Source organism: Molothrus ater, chromosome 2 (assembly GCF_012460135.2).
Source record: "Molothrus ater isolate BHLD 08-10-18 breed brown headed cowbird chromosome 2, BPBGC_Mater_1.1, whole genome shotgun sequence".
Classification (NCBI taxonomy): Eukaryota; Metazoa; Chordata; class Aves; order Passeriformes; family Icteridae; genus Molothrus; species Molothrus ater.
The window spans coordinates 111907547-111927772 of NC_050479.2; the positions used below are offsets into that span (position 1 = coordinate 111907547).

Here is a 20226-nt window from a genome sequence, read left to right on the forward strand (position 1 = left end):
GCCTGTCCCTCAAGTTAAGGGTGAGAGGCTAGGAAATAAACACAGCGTGCTACAGAATGGAAGAGAACAGAAAGAGGTATTTAAGAGGAGATTAAATACACCTTTACATACTTTCTAGGTGGCAGGGCAAAAGATGATGTACTGACAAAAGGTCATATTTTCTTTCTTTGGTAATATATTTTTGTTGTTTGTTACCTGTTTACAAGCTCTAAATTAGATTTTTATACAAAGAGTCTCTGTGCTTTATTAAACCTCAAAGGCTGGCAGGAGTTTTTGGGCAGGGGGATGTTTAATCCTGTTTTTCAAAAAACATAGAGATTATTAGGTAATGCTGACTATTAATTCCGTTTCTTATAATTTTTTTGCATCCACTGTCCAGTTGGTTACATTTTTCAGGGGCACTTTCAGGGAAGTCTCAAGGAGACTGGCTTCTTAAAGATTCCCCAGTAAATGGGCAGGTACAGGAAACTGCTACCATTCACATGGAAGGAAAGAATTCAGTAAGAACATGAGATGCCTCAATTGTTGGAAAATTAATGCAGAGAAGAGATCTTTATAAACATGCTTATTGCAGAAGTTCAGTGAATCAGAGAAACCCATCTTTAATCTATCCTATATATATATATATATATATATATATATATATATATAAAATGCCCTTGAAGTGGACAAGTATTTTGTATGGTGAGCTATACAGTTACTTCTAATCTCTATCAATTCTTTGACTCTGTTTGTGGACACTGTACAAATGATTGCACTGGTGAAACTGAGGATGTAGGGTAGGGCTGGAACAGGGCAGACACGGAATTGGGTTCAGAGGACATGGTTGCCAAAAGAAGTGCTTGCCAAAAAGGTAGATTTGCTGCCACCTGAATTCTTGTTCTGAGGTAAAACAGATTTTTAGCTTTTCTGGGAATGACTGTGCAGAACAGCTTTTTGTAGGTTGAGTCTCTGATGTACCTACCAAAAGGGGCAAACTCTTGCTTTAATAATCTGGTTAAAAAATCTCCAAAATATAACAATTGCAAGATGCAAACAATTTAGGAAAGAACCTTTAGTAGTTTTGATGCCCAGTGATTTACATTTCCACTATCTGTGTTCTAATAACATTTATATCTTGTGTTGCTTCTAGAGGAAAAAAGTTTTGGCTAACTTTTAACCAAAATATGAAAACAGTATCAATTGACCATGTTTTCTTGCAAGTTTCTGTTCTGAGAAAGAAGGTCGTGTCTAAATAGATTGAGATATTAAGGAAAACTGAAATTGAGCAGTGCTATGCCAGCTTTTTTTCTGTGAATTTCCTCTATTAGACTATTACACACATCAGATACTAATTCAGTCCAAAATAAATTGTTTATGGTATGGTGGGCTCTGTCTTGTTCTTCATTACCAGGGCAAGTATTAGAAGCCCCTGGAAGAAATGAAGGGTTTATGGGTATTTTTTCATTCTCTGTTGCTGCTAAGAGATAGAACTCCGCCTTGTTATTTTTCATTCAGAGCAGTCTATCAACTAATTTTTAACATGCTTAACTATGAACTGTTGAACAAAATCTAACTAGTCATTCTAAGAGATGAGAATTTCATTTGATGTCTTGAGTCACTGTTGACTAAAATATGTCCCAAATCTGTGGCTACAGCTTCAGTATGTTTCTCTTGACATTGCCTCATGCATTGCATTTTGCACATTGCTTTGTATTTATATGAGAACATAAAGGTGCAAATATATTTGGCAGTGTAAGACTTTTGGGTCACAGTTGAATGCTTTATTTAAGGGGAAAGCTAATTTGTTACAATCACTAATGTAGTGGAGAAGAGCAGTAATGATGGTGCCTTGAGTGACTCCTCTATGTGTATATCTGATTCCAGCTCTTCTTTTAGGCACTTTACAGTATAACAATACATCTCTTTCTGAAACAGAGCTATCTATACTTAAGTCTTGGTTCCAAGCTTGGCTAAGCCATCTTAACAGCTCTCTGAAGCTGAAATGGGACTGCCCTTGCTCCTTACCTTCAGCTTCATTATCTTGTCTTTGCTCCTCTTCCTTTGCAAAGTCTTCTACTGTTCTAACAAGTTATATACCTTTCTGGAGGGGTGTAGTGACAAAGCCAGCACAGCATAGCCAAAAATGATGGGAAATCCAAGTGTGGAGTGTGGCCTCCTTCCAACAGTGCTGAGCCATCACATTGCTGTACCCTGGCTCTTCACACTCATGCTGAAGCTGTGACAAACCTTTTTAAGCTTCCTGCCACTGGAAGGAGAGGGCAGTTCTTCCTTTCCCACTCTTTCATGATTCAGCCTCTGACCTTGTATCTGTTTCCAGTCTTTGGCTACCACACACAGCTGATTTAACTTGAAAGGGAACAAAATTTCTGTTAGTTTTTTATGAAGTTAGTTTTCTTTTGGACTGCCAACTAAAATTGTCTCCTCCTCTGGTTAGGTGAGCACCAGGGAGGGCAGTGAGGGAAGAGGGAGAGCCAACTTGTTGTGACTCGGGATAGAAAGAAAATGAAGCTTTTCTTTTTCAGTGCTGGACAGTCGTAAGATTGGCTTTGTTTTAAAATATAAAAGTATTGTGAGGCTGTGGTTTAAACAATTCAAACCAAACTAGACTGATTCTGCTTGGTCTCACCCTCAATGGCATTTGCTCTGCTGGGCTTGTCTGATTTTGCAGGCATCCAGGCTGGGAGCTGAGCTGCCAGAGTTGTATGTCAGAAGGGTTAATTTTCTGATGCCCAGTTCTGTGAGCTAATTATGCCATGGGGTGAGTTGAATGCTGGTGTGACCCCATGGGAGGGATGGCCAGGAGAAAAGGGGGTTGCCCTACAACTTTGTCAACTTCGGTTGTTTTCACTATCACATTAATAAAATGTTTCAACTACTTCTACATCTACATTTGTTTTGTAGATGGGATAATTGACATACATGATGCAAATGAGAGGGAGATGTTATGTCAGAGACAATGTTTCTGCAGCCCTGAGGAAGATTGAGTTACAGTGAGAATAATCAGGGGTTTGTGAAAAATATGAATCCACAAAGGAGATAAAGGAGGCTCTCTGGTGGATAGAAGGTACTTGACTGGGGCTTCTGGGAGTCAATATGAGACGTTCTTGGTATGTTCCTGGCAATCATGTTCCCATGGTGATAGGAAAGCACTCAGTTATCTGTGTCTTGTTCTGGACTTGTATTGGACAGATGGAAATCCAAATACAGATCTTATACTTCTTGCATAATTAACATTTGCATCTCACTGCTGTGAGATGTAACGGAGGCCAAAAGATTAACAGGATCAGGAAAGAAAAGGGATTATTCATTTACAGTACATTATGCTAGGTTAAATGAAAGCTTTGTAAAGCCTTTGTAAAGAATTGAAAAACCATTATACAACAGGGAACAAATAAAGTGCTAACCAAAGGGGATTAGGAAGAAACTTCTCTGGTAAGTGGGCTATTCCATGGGTGTCCACTGTGAGGTTTCTTGTACCTCATATTAGTCATACATCAGGCAAGTTTTAGGTTCAGCAGTTCATCTCTTTGCAACAATTCTTATGACCATTTAAACAGATGCTATCTGTTGATTTGAATAGAAATGTGTAGTTGGAAAGACTCCTTAGGGAAGCAAAGTTTAAATTGAGTTGTGCACGAGAGTCTCTGGAGAAAGGCCAGGCTCTGCCACCATCAAAGTGTAACCAGAAACCTGACAAAGAAACAGCAAGGGTGATTATTTGCAGTAGGGGTGTGTGGTGAAATTTGTAAGTGAGGAACATGTTGGACATCGAATTGGTGCTGGGGAGGTTTAAAAATTCAGCTAAAATAGTGGGCACATGATTGAGAACTGAATGTATGTCTGATTTCAAGTGTGATAATTTAAAAAAAAATTATTAGTAAAAATTGATGCTCAAACCAAATAAGGTGATCTCAGCAGCAATAAAAAGGGGCTTTATAGTGTGATACATATGTTTCTGTAATTAGCAGGACAAAACCCCTAATAAATTAATCATTAATTTGATTGCTAATTTAATAGGCAAACTGATGATTCATTGCACACATAGGGTAGATTATTGTCAACTGAAGTAATACTGAAGGATTTCAAACTTGCATAATGAAGTAAAATATCAAAGAGGAATTGTGAGGAATACTATATGACTTCCTGATGTTGTAGCCTGCCTGTTGACTCTTGCAGCCAAGTAATCTCTGAAAGAACAGCTCATGGTGGATGGACAAGTATTGATGGCTGGTATTTTAATACAAAAATGAGGGAAATGAAAGAATAAACTCAGATGACTTATTTAAAATTGTACCTCTGCTACTGGGTATCTAGTATCCATCAGCAAAAGCTGCCTGACAGACAAATAGCTGTCCATGCTCTGCTATTTAGAAGGATGCTATAGATTTTTAGATTCTAAAAAAAAAGTTTATTGAAGAATAATCATAATAAATACCTTATATGGTTTCCCCCCACTTGATGAGGCAAAGAGGAGTCTAAATGGAGATCTGGTCTTCAATGTCTTTCTGCTGTCTTAGGAGGATTCCAGCTCCAGCTTTGTCAGTTTGCTCTCTGTACTCTCCTTCTGCAATAGCAGTCTGGTTTTTTCCCTCCACAGTGGTCATGTCCTGGTTAGCAAATAAGAAGGAGAGGCAGTGGCAAGGCTTGGGAAGCACTGTCTGATGTAGTCATGTGGAATTACCTTTCTCAAGCTAATGAAACACAAGTACACAGGGAACTGTTTGGAATACCCTGGTCTATTTTTCCTGATGGTGTTTGGCAAGCTGATAAAGCTCAAGTATTACCAGTGAATGCCTTTATTTCAAAATTTGCATACAACACTTGCTGTGATTGCATGATGTAGGATGAATGTCTCTGCAGATAGGACTTCATGAGCCAAAGTGAGCCACCACAGCAGCGCCTCTCCCTCCCCCTTCTCCCCATTTATCAATTTCTGCACTACTTAGACACCTCTCTGGCCTGATAAAGTGGTTCAAAAAGCCAGACCAAGCCCCCAAAATAGAGGAAATAATGGAATTTCCACTCCCATCTTTGGTGAGAGACAATTGTTAGGCTGACTGACCAGCCTGTGGAGTTGTAGTCCTCAGACACTTTCTGAAATGTGCAGAAGGGTGAAGACCTCTGTTCTTACACAGATCACCACCTGCTCACCTGCTTTTGAGTGGCCTTAAGCGTTTCCTAGAAATGGGGAGAAAATGCCATTCTCAAAGTAAGTGGGATTGGGGAGGAAGAGGAATGCTGGAGAGACTGTATGAGTTGGATTTCTAAAATGTGCAAGACAAGGCAGCTTGCATTTAGTAGTTTAGACTGACTGGAAAGAAACCTCTCTAATTTGTTGATTTTATGTGTTTGTTGATGTTGGTAAATCTTAAGTGACCAAGGAAGCTGCAGAGAGGGGGTGGAAAAATGAGTGAGTCAATAATGTCAAAAAATGGGGCAGTTTTATTTTAAAAGCTGGAGGTCAGTTGCACTCGCTTGAGTAACTAGATAATTTTATTTGCTGATAGACAATTTTTGGTCAATAAAAATAATCTAATGTCAATTCATACAATTTTCTGGGGCAGGAGAGAAAGTCTTTTCAGGTGAATTTGCTGTAAGCCTTTTCAGTTCTTGTTAAGATTAAAGCTCTGTTTTGTAATTGTATTGATAAAATGCACTCCTTTATAATGTATCTGATTTAGAATGGCTTACTTCATTGATTACCAAATTAAAGTGATACAAAATCAATACTAACACGTACTAAAAGGATTAAGGACAGGACAACTGAAAAATTTCAATACAGTTGTTAATGGAAAGTCAAAATCTACTGGCTGTGTCTTTTTCTTCAGCAAGTGCTTTCTGTATCTGCCAGTGATCAGAAAGAAGTATGGAAGCTTTAGTGGTGAAGTTTTCATTGGATGCAAATATTGGTGGAGTTGCTGCTCTCAGGTCCATTACTGCTACACCCCAAAGGGGTCTAAGTCACCAATTTTTTTCTGGGAACTTACCCATGTATTTTAATTCAGCTAAATAAAGTGTCTGCTAAACACCTAGCAAAAAAAGATGTGGGTTTCACTTTTGGTAGAGGAGCTTGTGCTCTGAAACATGTGCACTCTAAAAATGAGTTCAATTGTGATGAATTCGAGCCAGGAAATGGCTTTTGGAGTGAGGCAATACCTGTGATAACACAATACTTGAGTTACAAATGTGGTTGAGTCTAACCTTATGGTGCTGCTGTAACATCAGGAGAGTTGCTAACAAAGCCAGAGATGTGATGGATTCAGAATGTGAAAAGCCTGTCAAACTGAAATTAAAATTCAGAAATTTTGGTTACACCAAGTTTGACCTAGTGAACAGTGACTTGCTCACTGAGTGTAAGAGGTCTTATGGTTAAGGGAGCCTCTTTAACCAGCCCAAGGTGCACAGAAAGATCCAGTTACTGGAAACTGATGCTGGTGATTTCAGTTCTAGGGCATGCCTTAAAAAAAATGAACTGCCAGTTAACAACTGAAGCTAAGAAAATGGTTTATAGCTCTGTCCATTAGAGTGTGTTAATGAGACTGTTCTTAATCCCATCCATCACCTGGAAGTTGAGGCTGAAGTTACATAGGAGGTGTTCAATGTCCTCCTTTTATTACAGAAATGTTGTGTTTGTTTCCAGATCTCATCAGAAGGCAAAACCTTCACTCCTCCCTATGACCTCCCTTCCCCTCCATCCCCTACTAAAGCTGTTCATAAGCAAGTACCATGTGTAGGGTTAGGGTTGGTGAAATGACATTTGAATTGCATATGGGCAGTTTCAGTGCAAGTTTGTCCTCAGCAGGCAACAAATATCATGAAAGAAACCACAGCAGAGATAAGAGCTGTAGAGGACAGAATCAATATGTACTTAAACCTTCTATATTTTTGAGACGTACAAAACTTGCCTCTTTGTTGGTGTAAGGGATGCATATGAGTGAGAGCTGAGAGCATGTGTGTGTGTGCTTGGGTAAATTTGCATTTAGAGTGTCTCCTCCTTAACACCTGACATTAAATATTTATTTGTTATACCAGTATTGCTGGTATTACTACTAATTCTTTCAAAATTGCATGTTCACTTTCAGTGTAAAATCTCTCAATTTTTCAGCCTCTCAGGTTCCAAACTCTGCCAGTTTTATTCCCCTTTTGTTTCTTCCTGTAAAATGTGCAATTTTACTGGCTTGCAATACAGACTGAGTGCCTTCAGTTTTTAAGTCTTTGGCTTTTATCGATATGCAGTGGACTGTCAATGTTGATATGGTGTGGCTCTTAAAGTGCAAATTATGCCAGGTGAATAGGGGAATAATATTTTTTTCTTCCTTCTAATGAATTGTGATTTTTTCTTTTTCCCCCAACTGAGTGGGCTTACAGTCATCATTTTTAACACTAAATAGCATGTTTCTCTTTCTCAGTGGTTGTGCCCTGCTAAAGCTTTGTGTGTTTCCCTGGTCATTTTAATGCCACCAGCTCAGCTGTTTCTTTGAAGTGCTGCTGATTAGAAAAAGAAAAGAAATCTGGAAGGCAGAAAAGGTAGAGAAGAAAAGCAAAAGTACTTAAGCAAATGAGCAGCTTTCAAGTTAGTGATGGATTCAAGTTATTTCCCACAGGTGGGGTAATGGGAAGAGCTCACAGGTATACAGTGTCTTGTATATATGTTAAGGAGGAATGAAATTTATAGCTAATGTCCAATATGCACATTAAACTGCTCCTGGTTGTTTATATTTCCCCTTTCCTAGACAAATGTACATTCTCATATGGGACAACTGGCATAATGGTGGCTTCTTGTGAAGTTACAAGCTGAATGTTCCTGGGTAAGCTTGCCATGCCCTCCTGGAAGAATAGGGATCACTGAGAGATGGTTATGCCAGGTACAAGGACAGACACATTGTAAAGTCAGCACAAACAGGAGTGACTGATACTGAGGCTGTTTCTTATCAACCTCCTGCTCTTTTGGGGACTGATAAGCATCATGTTGTTATTTTTACTTAACCAGATTTCCAAAGGAAAGAGAGGTTTGTGTTATGTCTCTCTGACTTTTCCTTTCCACTCTCTCTCAAAACCAGTTGTCCAATTTTAACCAAATTGAACAGATGTTTCAATGATACTAAGTTCCTGTTGAACAGGAGATAAGGTCCTGAGTTTATGTGCAGTTAATATAGAGATCACTAATGCTTCATGTATGAGATCTTTTATGTTACAATTTTTCATGGAAATAGCTGCTGTATTTTCGTGCTCAACAAGTAGTCAAAAAGCCAATCAAATGCTAGGACTTAACAGGAAGAGATCAGAGTGCAAAGCAATATAAGAAAAAATAGCATTATGCCACAATCTATTGGTGCTTCTTTCTCTTAGGTACTAGACTGTGCAGCTCTTCTCCTCAGACATTTACGAAAATATGTAGAAAAGCAGTATTAGGAATTATTTTATGGAATCCATTCACACTTTTAATGGACAGCTGTGTAGACTATTACCTTCCTAGAAGATAGAGCTAAGGGGGGATATGGCAGAAGTCAGTGAAGTGTCATGGAAGGGGAATAGAAGCTTACAGTTCATGGATTCTTATTGTGCAAGAAGTAGGGGACATTAAAGTTGTGCTGCAGAAGAAGAGAGATTAAAAGCAAAATAGAAAAGAATGTTCTTTATTGTATGCTTGGACTGTAGGACTCCTTGCTGGAGGCTGGTTCCTCAATGTTTGCAGGGCTTCAATAGGATGTTAGTGCAGAGAAAAATCTGTTGAGGTTACTTCATGTTTAGCAACATTCTCTGCCCCAAAACGTCTTGGATTTGTAATTGGGGATGGGAGAGGGTGGGCAGTGTCTTGGGTACCATCTGTGTTCCTGCTTCCCAAGAGCTGTAGGATGTTAGCAGGATACTTGGGCCCATCCTTTCCCCTAAGCCTTGTTCTTACCTGAAACCTCAGTCTGAGGACAGGAGAGATTTCTTGTTTGTGGCTGTGCCAAAGGAAAAGCAGGGAAAGCCTGGTCCTTATCTGTATGGCTTGTCTGGTGGGTTGACCATCCAGTACATATATGTGGCCAGTCAGTCCTCCCCTGGTTCCAGACCAGCCCCAGTGCCTTCTCCCTGGTTGTTTAGCCAGCTGCTATGGGTCTGGTGAGAAATGGCATGGAAACAGTGAGAAGGCTGGGGTGAGGAGCTGCAGGCTAAAGTAGAGAGCTGTGCATGCAGGATGTAGAAAGGCATGGAATTAATAGCAGGAGGGATCTCTGTTTGTAGGTAAGGAACAAAGGGCAGGTTTTGTATGGAATGAACAGCTGTTTGTCAGTCACAGTAACTTTGGACTTTTACACTGAGACTTAGTAACTTTGGACTTTTACACTGAGACTTAGCTGATACAGCAAGAGTACAGTAAAAATTTGAAATATTACAAAGCACTTGTCAGAGAGGTACTGTCTTGTGGAAGTCTTATAACTTGTCCAGAAGGATTTGAGTTTCTGACTTTTCTCTTCCAGCTATGTTTTTTCTTGATGGCTAGGTACAGAATGACAGGCATTTTCCAAATGCTGTAGTGTTTCTTAAACTTCAGTTCCTTGCAGCAGAAAAGAGAAGCCATTTCCTTCACAGGCATCGCCTCTTCTAAATAACAAATATTCACTTTACATGCTGAGCAATTGCTGGACTAGGAACATATCCAGAGGTTTATTTTCCTGTGTTAATGAAGGAAAAATGGATGTGCTTTTTAGTAGATGTTTCCTTTACAAGATGCAGTAATTGGTGTTTCACTTGCTGAGTGTTTAAACTCTGTAGCCAATATGAAGCAGATACAACCTCTTTCTCGTGGCCAGCTGTGCAAGTTGCTATGGGAACTCGGTGGGGACTATCTGCAGATTACTGCTCTGGGGACCACACCTGGCTTATTTGCATTCAATTTAAGTTGGGGAAAATTCAAAAGAAGAAAAGAGGAGTGTAGACTCGCTGGTAGGCAGGCAAAAAAGGGCTTGTCATTTTGAGACTGTGACATTGGATGGAAAAGATGCTCGTATTCATGCTTCTTGCAGGCTCATGCAGTGCTCTGAATTTTGTAACCTTTTCACATGCATTTCACCAGAGTGTTGTGAGGCTTGTTGGAACTGGAATGTCACAGAGGATTTTTTTTTTAATTGCCTCTGACTTAGTTAAATCCCATAGAATTTGCTAACTTTCTCTGCATTTTTAATGAGTCATCTCTCTGTGGTGGTGAGGGATTGTGAAAGCAATGTGGAATACAGGTCCTTCTTTTAAAATGGCATGTTAGATCAACTCAGTGCAGTATTAAAATGTCAGTGCAATATTGAGTGTTGCTGGAGAGCTTAGCTTGAGGGGGTTTTTCTGAATACTGAATTGCTCTTCTTTCAGTGGTGACTGACTTCCTAAGAAGGCTGGGGAATGATTTTCATTCAAGTCAGCAGTGGTGGTCAGTTGGCAGCTCTTGGGCTGTTCGTGGCTGGATTTTTGGGGATGATGGTATCCTGGCACTTAGGGGCTTTACTTTTTTTCTTGCTTCTTCATCCTCACTACAGCAACTTGCCTTTTGATCAAGATTGGACAAAAGTGATGAAAACAGCACTGTATGCTGGCTTGCTCTTTATGTTATTTCTTCCACTGGGTTGGCACTGTTGGGGTACCTTTCTGCAGGAAAACGGAACATGTAAACTATTTTCAGAACAGTAGGCTTAGAAGCTTTGAGAAATCTGAGATCACTACCTTATTAAAAATATAAACATATTATATATACACTGTTTATAATATAGTATACATGGTTTTATATAAAACATAAAATATGCATAAGTAAAAAGTATATATGTTTATATATCATATTCATATATACATACACACACACACTCATATATATATATATATATATATATATGAAAAATTCTGAGGGTTATTGTGTGGTTGCTTGTAAACAGCTTCAATTCTGATCTGTTGTTAATGTCACCAGAGCTGTGGTGTCCCTTGAGAATTCCAGTTTTCAGCCTGGCTTGATGCTCTAGATCAGCCTACAGGGGTTTTATACAGAGGTCTCAGACATTTATGAGGTGTGCTTGTTTAATTTCTGTAGATTGGTCTACTATGACATCTTAGAGTTATTAGTAGTTATTTTTAAATTCTTATGTGAGCAGTTCCTTGAATTTGGGGTTTAGTGCTCTAAGATGTCTCTGTGCTAAACTACTTACTTTTGTATAATTGTATTTGTTGCTCTGCTGCTGCTTCTGTCAGTCAACAACTCTCCATTTTTTTTACTTTCAAAACCTTGCAATTTTAATGTCTTCTTCAATGTATCTGATGAAAATAAGTGATGCTGTAGTTAAATTTTATGGTGTAGGAATCACATTTCCATTTTTGAGCATGGAAATGGCCTGTGTGAGACCAGAAGTCAGAGTATTCTCCAGTGGCATTGGTGGGGTATGTGCATGTGTAAGTGTACTTGATAAAAGTTGTCAGCATTAGTGCTGAGAGTCAGTGTCCCAAAGAGGAAATAAATAGTTATTGTGAGATTGTAATTTTTAATTTCTTCTGTTTGTCACACAATTTACATGCCAGAATTCATAAGATGGGTGTGTAATACAGGAGTGGACTGAAGCTGTAGACAGTGAAAGTTTTGAGGCAATATTTCTGCTGGAACCATCTTTCCCATTTGTTTGTTTCTGTGTCCTTGCTGCCTTTGTGCTTCACCAGGGTAAACATTTCTCCCTCTTGGATTAAAAAACAGATTAGGGTTAGTGTTTCTCCTTGCAGTTGGAGTAGTTTTAAGGCAGACCAACTCTCTTGTGTAGCTGTGTAAGAGGCAGCAGGGCAGCACTGCTGCTTTTTGCTGCCTCAGCATTCATGGCCCATGGTTGTGGTACTGACAAGGCCCTAAATTTACTGCCCTGGTTTTAATTTTTGATTTCTCAGTGAAAAAAAAAAGAAATATGCATATATGAGACTTGTGCTTTATTGAGGAATGGGCAACTAAGAATTTAAGTATTCTGGGTATCACTTTTGAAAATTTATAGTTAGGTCTTTTGACCTAATTTTTTCAATTGTCTTCTTTTACTCTTTAATTTTTAAGTAGATCATGACTTTTTTTTTTCTTTTGAGAGGATTCTGCACCTGTCAAACTAAAAATTCCAATCAAAATAAATTACAAAAAACGAGGCAGTGTGCAAAAGTTTACCTCTTCTCTGATTTGCTGGAGAAATAAACAAGAAATTCCTGCCTTCAGTGGTATGTCCATGGGCCTGCAAATCCAATGTGCATGTCTTCCCAGCAAATCCTCTGCAAACACAGCCACAGGTGTCAGTCATGCTGCCCTTCAGCGTTGTTTCTAGTAAACCCCTTCTTGTGGTTATTTCGTGGAAAAGCTGATCAATGCCTTTTCTGCTTTAGCACAGTATAGGTGCTAAAATGGGCAAAACCAGGCTTGTGAACATCTCGTGGAAAATCTCATGTAGGTGTTACTTTATGTGCGTAGTTATCCCATGGTTCTCACTTTCTGCTGTTCCTAAATTATTGGAAATTAAAGACCCAGATGCCCAAGCACTCTGTATTATTTTTTTTTCCTGGCTGATAGCAAATACAGTCTTATGTTAGCTCTGAGCAGCCAAAATGATAGATTCTTGGATATGTGTGCTGATGGATGGAATCAGTGTCTGCGCTGTGAATAACTCTGTTTCTTTCTTCAGATCTTGCATCTGGCAATTTTTTGTTCAATTTGTAACATACAAAGCAGCTTGTCTGGAATTTGGCCTTTTCCTCTTTTGAGATCAAATAATTTAAGCTTCAGAAAGAAGCATTCTCATGACATGTCTTGTGGTTCCTACAGGTGTTAATAGTGTCTGGATCAGTGTGCTGAGGGCATTAAAGCAATATCCTTCCTTGGATTTGAGATAGTTATTAAGGAAGAGAGAGCAAAAGCAGCAGTTCCTGCAAAGCGTGGGCACAACAGCCATGCAACTTCAATTAATAGGATGAACTGCAGAGATTTTGCATGTGCTTTTTGCTATTAATTTGTTTGTCAAGCACTCTAATTAGCTAACTAGAGCTAAATACTATCAGGGCTGTTGGTATTGATGAATCCAGTTGGCTCCAGCAGGACTCATTGTAAGCTTAAACCCGTGACTTTGATTTATGTATTTTGAGAGTGACCTGTAGTGTAGTTAATGACAAGTGGTGTGGAGGCTCTGGGATTTGAGCAGTGCTGTGTGGTTAAGTCATACACTGAATTAGTCTCTTCTTTGTAGGGCCCCTGTTCATCAAGCTAGACTAGTAATTGCTACTTTAGCAAAGTGGAGAACAGGGAAACAGCGTGTTGGCATGAGGCGTTATGTTTTGATTTACAGGTGAGTTTGAAAATAACGTTTTTAAGCTTTGAGGGCCTGTCCCTGTTATGTGAGTGGACACAGGGAGGCAAAATTAATGCTTTTGGAATGCACATACAGTGATGCTTCCAGGCTGTAATAATTCATACAGCTGCTAAAATAAATATTTCTGTTCAATATTTGAGCTTGGCATAAGTACTCTTCTGTCTCAAGGCAAGTCAATTGTGTTGTGATTTGCATATTAGATAATATTTATTTTTCTGAAATATTTGGTATTTTTAGTATGTATTGCAATAACAATTTGAAACTACTTTCATTGCGTGGTGTTTTGGCAGTATGAACTGCATTTACCTTTCCCATTCAAATGTGTGCATGATTTCAGTCTTCAGTGGGGAAGACACATTGCCATAAATGTCATTTGTGGGAACAAAGGACCCACCTTAGGTCCAGGAGGTACATGAGGATTGGCTGGTGTTCCCTGCCAGGGGAAATTTGGGGTCGCCCCATTCCTCATGGGGCTGGTACCTGATGGTGCTCCAGGTTCTCCAGCTGCCCCAAGGTGCACCATCCATAAAGGCTTGCAAGCTTTTCCTGAGGTTGTTTTTGAGTTTTGTTTGGGGGAGGGGGAGCTGGGGAGGAGGGGAAAGAAACATGGCCTCTTTTTTTTCCTCAGGACTACTATAACATAGACATGCACCCTTAAATCCCTTTTTTCCTAATTCTGATAAATGTTGAAGTTTTACTGATCTTGTTCTCCAGCCCTCCCTTGTGTTTTGTTCATGCAACTTCACATCAGTCTTCTTTTCAGACTTTATTTTGTCCTGCAGTCCTTTTTGAAAAGCAACGTGAGGCATGCAAATCCTGTAAGTGTAATAAAATACAAGAGGTGTTACCTAATAGACAAAGTATACCTACCCAAGGTGCTCAGTACTTGTCAGTGTGGAATATTTTGGATTTGACAAACCAATAATTTTAAAGGAGAGTGAGACCCACATAAGTGGACAAAAATTCAAACCAGGTGTTTCCCATAGCCACATTTTAAGAAATTTTTGTGTGTGTTTTTTAAAACTCCTGCTTTAGTTTGCATATTACTTTTTATATACCAGTTTACTAGAACAATGAATATGTAGTGGTATTGCACCATACCTGAAACGTGGTGGAATCAGCATGATTTGTTCATTTTCTATGCTAACTTCAAGTTAAATTGGAGGGAGGTGAATGCCCTGAAGACAATCAAATGTGCTAATGTGCAACAGCTCTGTGGCAGGTGGAACATGGTAGTTAAACACAAATTGGTTTTCAAAGGTGTGGCACTTCAGGTTGGTTTTTGAATTTAGTTCCTGGAGTCAGTGCTTATGATGCTTGTAAATAAACAAAAAAACCCACTAAAAACAACATGAAAGAAAAAGTTTCAAGCCATTATGAAATAGTCATGAAAACCATGAAAACATAATGAGTGGAACAGGAGAGCTTAATTCAAGACATGTAAAGACCTAACGTTTACTGCTCTTCAAAATATTCCATAATTTCTAAGTAAACGTTGTGACAATAACATTTACTTAAATAATGGGTTGACTGCACGAATTTGTACCCTCTGCTATTGAAAAGAAAACATTGAACAGGATGGAAGAAAATCTTTAATGTGAATATAATATGGATGCTTTCTTGCGTGCCATGGCGTGTAGGCAGTGAGGGTAGGGCAAAGTGTTCAGATGATACACCTGAGTGGCAGAATTAGAATTAGAATTATTTGAAACTGTGAGTTTCAAATAAGGCTGTTTGCTTGTGGACATGATAATTCTGTATTTATTGAATAAGGGTATTTATTTTATTTCTCTCATTGTATCACTGCCCCCCTTTCTTCTTCCCTCCTTGTGTGGTGGTATTGTAAATTTGTCATCAACACAGTTTTCTTTCTATGAAAAAAAAGACTTAATCCATGGTAGTTGCTACCTTCTGTAGACAAAAATAAGTTGCATAAAAAACCAAACCCACAAACAAACCCTTTTATATTAATGTATCAGGTGCTTACAATATCCGCTGTCCTGCACTGATAAGATAAATTAGCATTTCTGCTTAGCTCTCCACATGCTTAATTTCCTTCAAAAATGTACACAAAGGAATTTTGAAAGGCATTTTGTATGGTTGAAAGTTTTAAAGGATAGTTATGATTTGAGTTTGTGGGAAGTAAAATTAGATGTAGACTAAAATTCCAATTCATAGCAATTGCCTAATGACTGGTAAGTCTAACCCAGGCCAATTTTATTTGACTTTTCCAGACAACTGCTCTTTCTGGCTTTCAGAGCAAACTTACCAATTTTCAGATAAAATCAATTCTGTTAGCCACAGTCAAAGGTGGTGGCTAAAATTAGAGTTAGCTTGCAGTACTAGCTATGAACAGACTGCTGTCTGTCCATAATTACTCTAAGAGGATTGTGCCAACTTTAATAACAGTTTATTTTGTTGAAGTATGTGATTTTTACAATTTTTTTAATAGCACATTGGAGTTCTGTTTGTTGAAATTTTTGTTAGCTTTCATTTGGGTTGTGGGATGGAGACTTGGAAATGTCTTGAGTTACAATGTAGTACCTTCAAGGTAAAATGTCCTAAGCATTCATACACTAATGAAAGCAGCATGCTAATGTTGCAGTTATTTCCTTTCCCTGTATTTTGTACTCCATTTGTACATATTCCTTTGCACTCCACTGTTTAAAAGGGAAATAATGAGTTGGGTTATTGGGTAATCTCATCCGAAAGTGCAGCCCTGAAGTTTGCAAAGGTCATGCTTGTCACTGAGCTGGATAGGGGCAGAAATTTCTTAGCTGTCATGGAGGGCATGTAGTAAATGACATTTTAGTAATATATGGAAACACATCCATATAAAAAAAACCCAAGAGTTGCATAGTCTACAGGTAAAAATGATGCTCCCTCTCCAAAACCAAAGTTATTTAAGGAATCAGGTATTGTCATTATAACTGAATAAAGAAAGTGACATACTTGTGGGGCAGACTGCAAAAGCAAGACATTCATTTGAAGTGGTATGGTATGGAAAATACGTAGAAAGTGACAAAAAGAAGTGAATGGGGTAGAAAGAGTCTCCTGAAATGTTATCTGCAGTTTCTGAAGTGTCTGGCTGAAGAAAATCCGCCTTTGTCATACCTGGCTCTGTGTTTGTTCCTTTGGTTTTAAGGAAGAGTTTGAATAGGATTATGGGGGAAAAATCATTAATGTAAAAACTGTAGAATTGGCTAGAGGAGAGACACATTTTTTGAGATATCTGTAGTTTCATGGGATGTGGCAAGCTTTTTACTTATCACAAAGTGCAGCATTTTCTCTTCAAGAGGTGCCTTTGGAGGAAAAATGAAACTGTGAGCAAGGCCCAGAGTGCTGTTTTGCTTAACCATGAGTGCCAGAAGTATGTCCTTAGTTCAGGGTGTTAAGTAAATTTTAATAAACAGCCACAAAGAAAAGAATGGGCAGTGTTGTGGCAGAACCTAAAGAGAACATTAAACTAATGTATTCCACCACTGGTTTTGGAGCAGTGATAGGCACCATTTCTCCCCAGACATTTTCTTTCTCTACAAGAGCAGAGATTAAAAGACTGTCAATGGTAAATTTAAACAAACAAACACAAAAAAAACAGAGCAAAACAAAAAGTGGATGCCCCATCCCTGGAAGTGTTCATGGCCAGGCTGGATGGGGCTCTGAGCAACCTGGTCTAGTGAAAGGTGTCCCTGCCCAGGGCAGGGGACTGGAGCTGCCTGGTCATTAAGGTCCTTCCAACCCAAACCATTCTATGAGCTTAGATAAAAGGTAAGATAATAACATTGTCAAAGAATGAAGTGGTCACCGAAAGAACCATTTGGTTTGGGTTTTTTGGGGTGTTTGGTTTTGGTTGGCTGGCTGGTTTGGGGAGGGCTTTTGTTTATTTGTCTTCTTTTTTTTTTTGGCCAGTTGTTAATTTGACAGGTCAACACAACAGTAATTTTTGGCTTCAGTTAGGCTGTTGGTGGATGTTGGAGCTCCAGTGAAGGTTTGTGTGGGGGTTGATGTTTGTGAGGCAGATGAGCCATGGCCGCACGCGTGCCCGGTTCCAACGGTCACTTCCTGCGCCCTCGGGGCTGCACCTGTGCTCCACCGCCCAGCACCCTCCGGTTCGAGCAGAGCACTGCTGTCCGGCCCTGCTGCTGCCTCAGCTCTGCACCTTGCTTTGTCAGCTGCTTGGTTTGTTGCACCACTGGTGTCCAGCCTCTTCCAGTAAAGCAAATGGATTATCTCCCAGTGCACTCCAAAAGTATGTGTGCAGGAGTGAAGTTTACTGAAGGTCTGTGAACCATGAATGTGTGCCTCAGAGGTCTCAGTGGGACACATGAGTGAGTAGAAAACCAGGTATTAGGAAAACCTATTCAGCACATGTAGTTGTCTCCCTGTAGTAGGGAGCACCTTCTCCCTCTCTTCTTGCAATCTTTTTCAAGTGTAGATCACTCATGTTAAATATATAGCTGGGAACATCTTGTGTTAAGTAGAGATATGAACCTGAACAGAAGAAGAGGTCAAGCGTGGAAATAAATTCCAGTCAGTACTGGATGATTGAGAAGTCCCTTTTCTCTCACTCCCTCTTGTTTGTAGAGGTGGTGCTTGAATTCACTTGAGAAATGAGGAGAAGAAAAGTACAGCTATCGTATTTTTAAAGAAAAAAAAAAGAAAAAAACAACTTCCTCTTTAAATTCACATTAGCACCTGGAAGTGGGTGGCTCAACCCTGTAATCATCTGCATCATCATACTATCTTTTCCTGATCAGAATATGGAGTAATAAATTTTGCGATGGCCATGTCATGCTTGAATTTTTATATAAATGTTCTTGCTGTTTAGGACACGAGTTTTTGAGTAGCAAACAAACTATTTGAAATGGTTTAATAGAGCATCATAGTTAGTCCACTTACTTCTGTGGACCACTTTTGGAAAAGAAGATTGATTTCTCCATAGACCAAAGCCTCTTCTCAGTTCTCCAGTGTACTTTGTGGTCACAGCAGCAAGCGCGTTCTGGTTATCACTGAGTGGTTCAAAGATGCAACGTGGGTGTGACGTGCCCCTTTGAAAAACCATAGCTCTGCAAATAAGCTTTCTTTAGCCATATTGTGTACATGCTTGAAGGGATTAGTAATAGATTTTTGGTTTTTTTCTTGCAAGTCATTGGAAAGCAAAAGACTAAATCTATTTTGATTTCACTCGGGATAGATTAATGGGTGTCAAATGTTACACAATACTTGACATATCCACTGCTGCTAAGTTGGCCGTGGCAAAGGGATTACCCGATAATGAATCACCAAGCTCTTTAGCCGTTTAAAGGGAATCGTGCCACTTCCTTGCCCTGGCAGCACTCTCTTCCCTGCCTGGGACCTTGCTGAGACAGTGCGTGTTCGTGTGTGGAAAACTCCACGCAGATGTGCAAGGCTTGACAGCTTTGTGTTCAGCTTCTACCTTGCTAATTGTTTTCGTGGGATTATTTGGATTGTGTGGAAAGCTTTTTCCAAATCCCCTTTATTACTGATGTTATTGTTGCCAGCAGGAATAAGATTAAAGGTGCTTAAGTCTGTAGAGTTGTTTCTAATTTGTACGTGTCATTTCAGTGGCATTTGAACAGAACTCTGTCTCTTCCCCTCCCTGATCCCCTGTGGTACTGTGCTTGAGTTAGGGCTGAGAAGCCAAGCTATTGGAAGAAAATTCATTTTGTTCCCTAATTATTATGCTGGCACTCGGGAGATAATTTTTCCCTTCATGCACTGCCAATTAATATGCAAATGAGCTGATAAATATTTATACCGTGATTTAAATTATGCAGGGAGCGCTTTCAGTGTACTCTGCAAATGAATTGTTCATGGACTTCAAAGTGCTGGCTGCTGTGCTAACGAGAGGAGATTTGCATAAGGCCCTAATCAGGCGCATACTGATTAAGCTTCATTATGGAAACTGCCAGCTGCAATCTTTGTTTCTATTTTATTACAAAAAGGGGAACTTTTCACGCTTCAGTCGCCTTGACAATGTCAGACACAGCTAGTAGGAGAGACTAAAACTCCACACAGCAACTGAAGTTTCCCTGTTCAGTTGAAGATTGCTATGGTGTAACTGAAGTTGTATTTCTCCCCCCACCTCCCCACTCCCTTTCATGTTCAGTCAGAGCAGTAGTGTAGATTTGATAGAAATTGCCATTCTCCCGTTCCTTGGACTATCTGAACCTGTAGAGGATACCACAGCAATGCTGGACTGCAGCGACTACGTTCTAGGTGGGTACCAGCTCAGCTCTTTCTTATGGACACCGAGGCTGGGAGATTGACTATGCATAGAGGCTTAATCACATATGCAGAAGGTATTTGTGGGGCTGAAGCTCACCAGTGAATCGGCAGCAAATAGCTGCCTGCTAGATGGATAGCTCGATCTGTACCAGGGAAATACATGCTTTGGTTGGTTTGTTCGTTCGTTTGTTTGTTTTCCCTCTTTTCCCTGGCTCCAGGAGAATTTGTTTCTTTTGCACAGACTTAGGTGATATTAATACAGACCTTTTGCTTTTAGGATTTCAGTCTGAGAAGCATTTGCCTTCTAACAAACACTGGGCTTGACTTGCATATCTGTGTTATGCATTTTAAAGCATTAAAATGAATAAGAGGGAGCCTGAGTGTTGAAGGAATTTAGTAACTGTATTGAGCCATTCCACAACAGAATGTGTGTTATGTCTGTGTGTTTTTAATATAGCAAGGTTCTTCATGTGTAATAGAAAATAAGGGGGAGTGCACAGTGGTTGCCATTGATACCGTTGCAAGCTGTGCTTAAGGTTACTGGGATAATATATTTCCTGCACTGAGATTCCATCAGGACTGCAGAGCAGACATGCCATAATTCCTTCTTCGTGTCTTTTAAAGTTATTTA

The 20226-nt window shown here is 39.5% G+C and overlaps 1 protein-coding gene across 3 annotated transcripts in view; it reads left to right on the top strand.

The window, feature by feature from the left end:
* POU2F1 (POU class 2 homeobox 1) overlaps positions 1-20226 on the top strand; it is a 101942-nt gene that overhangs the window by 35285 nt on the left and 46431 nt on the right. Inside the window, exon 1 of one of the 3 annotated variants that reach the window (XM_036392753.2) lies at positions 19456-19586. The exons of 1 other annotated variant lie outside the window; for it this stretch is intronic. In XM_036392753.2, the coding sequence (XP_036248646.1) occupies positions 19469-19586 (118 nt within the window). In that variant the 5' untranslated portion in view covers positions 19456-19468. Of the gene's footprint in view, positions 1-19455; positions 19587-20226 lie in introns of those variants that run through there. One more of the 3 variants, XM_036392759.2, reaches the window with a different exon arrangement.